Source organism: Cynoglossus semilaevis, chromosome 5 (genome assembly GCF_000523025.1).
Source record: "Cynoglossus semilaevis isolate Cse_v1.0 chromosome 5, Cse_v1.0, whole genome shotgun sequence".
NCBI lineage: Eukaryota > Metazoa > Chordata > Actinopteri > Pleuronectiformes > Cynoglossidae > Cynoglossus > Cynoglossus semilaevis.
This window is the reverse complement of record NC_024311.1, coordinates 8,063,502-8,069,394: the sequence shown is the minus strand read 5'-3', so window position 1 is coordinate 8,069,394 and position 5,893 is coordinate 8,063,502. Positions and strand designations below refer to the sequence as shown.

General features: G+C 43.5%; 1 protein-coding gene across 1 annotated transcript; it reads left to right on the top strand.

Moving 5' to 3' along the window:
- The first annotated feature begins 25 nt into the window (after positions 1–25).
- Positions 26–4,436, top strand: adprhl1 (ADP-ribosylhydrolase like 1). Its single transcript, XM_008310311.3, has 8 exons — positions 26–308; positions 388–681; positions 2,290–2,454; positions 2,538–2,663; positions 3,021–3,161; positions 3,260–3,387; positions 3,467–3,599; positions 4,203–4,436. Exons 2-8 carry the CDS (start codon positions 468–470, stop codon positions 4,370–4,372), a joined length of 1,077 nt encoding a protein of 358 aa, XP_008308533.1. The 5' UTR covers positions 26–308; positions 388–467; the 3' UTR covers positions 4,373–4,436.
- The last annotated feature ends 1,457 nt before the right edge of the window (positions 4,437–5,893 follow it).

Sequence of the window (5,893 nt, the reverse complement as noted above, 5' to 3'; positions counted from 1 at the left end):
CCCCCCAACACCCTTGCATTTCTGTCACTGCCCCCCCCCCCCCCATTTCCCCTCTCACACCCAACCATTCAGCTCTCAGACGCCAGGGCCGTGGGGATGGCCTTTTTAGGAGACACCTGATCACAGTGGAGTGGAACAGTGCCCGACACACAGAAGCCCTGCTGGACTGTGTGATGCCTTTGTGTGTACGTTGGTGTGTGTGTGTGTGTCAGCACTTTGCCGAGAACTGACAGACTCACAGAAAACTCTGAAAGACTTTAATCAGGTGGTGTGATTATGATGAACAGAAGTCAGGTTTTCTGTCGGAGGTAAGATTCCTCTTTTTTTTTTTTTCGTCTTGGACCGAAGCAGCTGAAAGAATTTTCACCTCGCATTTGTTTGTGGAAGGAATCCTCTAGATCCCAGGAAGACTCTCCAGCAGGAGGACTTTTAGGCTGCGTGAGCCAACGGCAGCACAGACCAGTATCATGGAGAAATTTAAGGCAGGCATGGTCCTGGGTGGTGTCGGAGATGCTCTGGGCTACAGGAAGGGTCGATGGGAAGGATGCACGTCGGGCAAGAAGATCCAGGAGGAGCTGGCCAGTCTGGGAGGACTGGGGGCCTTAAAACTGGATCCTGATAATTGGCCCCTGAGTGATGCAACACTGATGCACATGACCACAGCCGAGGCTCTCATAACAGGTGAAAATCACACATTATTATAGAATGTAGTCTGGTTTTGAATGGAATCTGTGTAAAACACACAGATTTCTTTGTTTAGAAGGAGTTTCCTGTTTCAGTTCTGGTCAAGACTCCAGTCACTTTGGAGTGTAAGAAAATATCGATACGATGAAATATTGCGATATTTTGTTACATGATACCGTATCCATATTCTACAGTACTGTATGGATTTTTTTAATTACCAATTACCAGTCAAATATTTCTGGTGTTGGTTCATTTTATCTTTCTTTTCTTTCTTCTCCAGTCATTTCAAATGTAGATCCCTCTGTTCCAATGTTACTAAGGTGATGTTTTTACTATGATGACAGTTTTACTACAATCAATTTGAAAAAAAAAGATATAAATATATATAAACGTATTTACTGTATATATTGCCGTGTATAGACTATGGTGGTATATCACAATATACTGTATAATTGCCCCTGTATTGTGATACATATCATATTGCCAGATTATTCCCAATACACACTCCTACAGTCATCACACTGATATTTTTTAGTTAGTTGGTTGTTTAAGAATTAGAAAATATATATTTACTACTGTATTATATAGTATCTTCTTACATATATATACATCCATATTACACATATATATGTATATTACATATACATATGTATAAAATATATATTACATATATTTTTATATTGAGCATCAAACACTAAAGAAATGACAGTGCTCCAGACACAGAAGTAAAGATGAACGATACAAACATGTCATCAGTGATGATGTTGGCGTATGTCAAAATGATAGGCACGTTAATGATCAGAACCCAGTGTTCCAGGGAAAACCTCAGCACAGAATTAATGTTGCCACACAAGAATGACTGCGACGACGCAGTCATTAATAGATCTCTTTGGAGAAGCTGATCCCTGGTTCTCTTCACCGAACAATGGCGGCTCAGACGGCGCCGTTTCTGCTGCGGCTGTCGTGGTCGGCTGTGGCACGGACTTCAAACGCGGCACAGTGTCACCTCTCCCACAGAGATGGTGACGGAATCTACTGAGATTAGCAGGCTCCATTTAGCCACAGTTAAGCATGTCTGTCACTATCACACATACGCACACACACACACACATACAGGTTTTCATGTTTCTTTTCTTTACCTAATTGAATTAATTTCACCAGTAATATTTTATAATAATTATATTTACTTGCTGTACTGCGTCTTTGGTTGTTGCTGATCTGCACAGTTCTTGAATCTACACCGATGTATGAAGGCTCTCAAACACGGAGGTAATGATTCTGTGTTGCATTTCTCAGGAAATACAACTTAAAATTATGCCTTTTTCATATATATAAAATATAACAATACAGTTCTGTGTGACCTCTGACCTGCACCATTTACTTAGAGATTCAGAGATCCAGATTTGTGCCTCGTTTCCCAGTTGACCTAATGCTGCACAGCTGACTCCAGGTCAAAGGCATCCTGGTTCTAATCTGCGGCCCAGCAGCCAGAGACTAAAGTTAGCTCACCACTGCACCGCTAATCTCCACCTGCATGCCAGGCATGAATGACTCTCAGGCACTTTGTTTTGTTAAGTGAGTGTAACTGTGTGTGTGTGTGTCCAGATTACTGGTGTTTAGAGGACCTGTACCGGGAGCTGGTGCGTGTCAATGTCGAGGCCATGGTTTCCCTCCAGGGCAGAGCCCCAGATCCAGCTACAGTGGAGGGCTGTGTTTACCTCAAACCTCACAACTACCTGCTGGCCTGGCACACACCCTTCAATGAAAAAGGTGTGTGAAGACCAACAGTACGCAACACATTCACAAGTGTGGGCCTGACTGAAAAGTGTAAATAAATGTTTTGCCGTGTCCAGGGTCGGGGTTTGGTGCCGCTGCTAAGGCCATGTGTGTGGGTATGAGATACTGGCAGCCTGACAGGATCAACAGCCTGGTGGAGGTCAGCGTGGAGACCGGCAGAATGACCCACAACCACCCCACAGGTGACCGTGTTGGTGCTGGTTTTTCTGACTAGAAGAATGACCACAGTCAGTGAACTAGGCGTGATTATGGTATAGCGCCCCCTATGACCTTTATTTTGGTCGGTTCCATAGTGTAGCATGCCTGTCTTGGAAGCAGAGAGCAGAGAGTCCTGGGTTTGATTCCCAGAGGAACTACATGTTTGCCCCCTACTATAATTATTATTATTATTCAAATGTGTTTTTCAAGGGTGCACAGCTTAGGCCTCTCCCGGAGATGGCGCCATAGGCAATCTCTCACAGTATGTGACTTGCTTGGTTTGTTTGGTGACTAAAACTGTCAAATGCTGAAGTGAGGTTTCCCACGGTTCTCGACTCCAGGTTTCCTTGGTTCTTTGACCACGGCACTGTTTGCATCGTATGCGATCCAGGGCAAACCTGTTGTAACCTGGGGCAGGGAGCTGATGAAGGTCATCCCTCGGGCTGAGGAGTACTGCAGGAAGACCATACGACACATCGCTGGTACGGCTCAGTATCATCTCATTTAAAGTTCCCTCCACTGGACTGGTGTGTCAGTCTGACACCAGGGATGTCACTTGTTGTCACTTGTTTATATGCAGAGTACCAGGAAAACTGGTTCTACTTTGAGGCCAAGTGGCAGTTTTACCTGGAAGAGAGAGAGCTGGAGGAGGAAGGACAGAACAAGCCTGCGTTTCCTGAACCCTACGATCCTGATGAGACGGACAAGGTCGGTCCAGTCTCTTTGTCCACACTGGTCCAAACAAAGGCACGTTTGTGTGTAACGGTGCACCTCTCTGACCACACAGATGTACAAACGTTGGAGTTCAGAGGGTCGTGCGGGCCGCAGGGGTCACGATGCCCCCATGATCGCCTACGATGCTCTTCTGGCCGCAGGCAGTGACTGGGCTGAACTGTGCAAGCGGGCCATGTTCCACGGAGGTGAGAAGAACAGTCCAACATTCTGACCAACGATAAAATACAACGTCTGATTATTGGACTTGAGTTAAGAATCAGTGTTTGATAAGAATGCTAGCTGTAACAGTTGAATATGTCCTGAAAAATTCCTGTAAAAGAGAGGAAACCCTGAAGCTGTATAATGAAGTAGTACTTCAACTGTAATTTCAGTACTAGAACTATAGTAGCATAATTGTGTAATATCAGCAACAATCATAATAGGTTTTTCCTCCAATAATGAAAACCTGATAACACAAGCCTGAGTACGCCAAATGATGTGTGCCCTAAAAATAGTTTGGGGGAAAACAGCTGTATATAAAGGGGAAAGCCACTAGATGGCAGCATTGCAGTTCATTTTATTAATTTATTTTAATAGTCAGTGGATTGAATGTGTGGTTTGTACAGTTAAACAAATAAATATTACCAGGTTACCATAGCAGAATGCTGGTACGTGCAACTCGGTTTACTGTGGTTTGTACAGTTACAAATAAATATTACCAGGTTACCATAGTTTGAGAACTGCTTTTCTTGATTATTTAAAACCATTCCGTACTCATGTTAAAGATTTGTTCAACCCTGGTTTCTTAGGTGAGAGTGAAGCCACAGGCCTGATCGCAGGCTGTCTCTACGGCCTCGTCCACGGACTGAGCAAGGTTCCCTCTGGGCTGTACCAGGATCTGGACAAAAGGGGGCGTCTGGAGGAGTTAGGAGAGGCTCTGTACAAGAAAGCATCTGCAGAGAAATGCACAGACAAGTAATATTGACCTCCACTGGCCTAAATCACCTTCTGGCTATCAACAGAACTGCACCTGACTCTAAAATCCCCCCCCCCCATCTAATGACATGTACCGTATTTATGACCCACGAGTGTGACCAGGTCTCAGCCTGTGGCCTATTGTTATACATTCTAACACTTTGTGGTACACAAAAGTTGCAGACCACAAATAGCTCCAGACATGCTGCATCGACTACATAAAGTATAAAAGGGAAATAAAATGAGTGGTGGTTAACACGAAAAAACAATGCTATAATTTCCTGAGCTGATATTTTCTTTCTCTATGATTAACCTTCATTAACATTAATCACAAAGTTCTGTAGCATCTTGGAACTGTTTAAACATCTAATGTTGGTTGGTCTCACTTTACAACTGATTTCTGAGTCTTTTCTAAGTTGATTTAAAAAAACAAAACAGTTCTTCAGTGTTACACGGTAAACATGATGAGTGCATGTCAAATGTGGTTGCAATTATTGCACACCAGTGCTAAGTTAGCATAGCATCTTTCCATACGTGTACCTTGTGGTGAGTTTGTGGAGTGTACATGGTCCACACTGATGTGACAAGACTATTAAAATGTACGGAGACGACTCTGCATGAAGCGCCTGTCTCTTTCTCTTAACTGCATCTTTTACCGCAACGGTGAGCTTTTGTTAAAGTCCATAAAATCGCACACTCAAGTTGCACCGACGCCCACCACCCCCCTTTCTAATCTCCTGCAACAAGGGATGTCCGATAATATGGGCCGACCGATATAATTAGTCCAATACTAGCATAATTAGGTAATATCGCTAGGAATTGTTATCATTTTTTAATGAAAACCCGATAACGCAATGCCTGGGTTTTGCCAAATATACTGTACATTAACCTCAGTTTTAAGGGCAAATCGTATCGGTTTATATCAGAATCGGAAATTAAGTGTTTGGACAATATCAGCATATCAAATATCAGCAAAAAGTTCATATCGGACATCCCTACCTGTAACATATTTACCTTACTGAAACACTGTGCTTCAGGTACTGAATGATGCTTTGACCCTGAGAAGAGACTAAAGAGTCAAACGTCCAGTTTACTGATTCTCTAAGGGAACCTGGCTTTGCTCGTACAGTAAATACTGCATGTTTAGCCTTATGATGGCGCTGTCATTTCAACAGTGGAACGTTGGCCATACATTAATAAAAGGAATACATTTTGTGTCCTCTATTCTCCGTAGACCAGATTGTCAGGGCACCAATGTCATTCCTGATGCCAATATGTTGAAGAAGTTGATTAGAGATTGCAACTGCCCCCTGGTGATCAGAGGAGTTCTGGAGAGTCTACTGCGTTTTGTAACAGAAGACCTGCCCAGGTGGTCCACAGGAAACAGGGGCCAGAAACAGTCAACATCTGGAAGAGTAACAAGAGAAGATCATTCTGATCAGAGAGAGAGTTTGAAGAGTCAACCTGCTGGGACTGGATCTCAGATCCTCAAAAGTTCTTCAGATCCTCAGAAGGTTAAACTGCC

What these genes read in the sequence shown, in the direction of transcription:
- adprhl1 (XM_008310311.3), top strand. Translation starts at nt 468, where the DNA reads ATGGAGAAATTTAAGGCAGGCATGGTCCTGGGTGGTGTCGGAGATGCT. An exon ending in AGCCGAGGCTCTCATAACAG is followed by an intron (nt 682 to 2,289) that starts GTGAAAATCACA and finishes GTGTGTGTCCAG; the next exon opens with ATTACTGGTGTTTAGAGGAC. An exon ending in GACCCACAACCACCCCACAG is followed by an intron (nt 2,664 to 3,020) that starts GTGACCGTGTTG and finishes TCTCGACTCCAG; the next exon opens with GTTTCCTTGGTTCTTTGACC.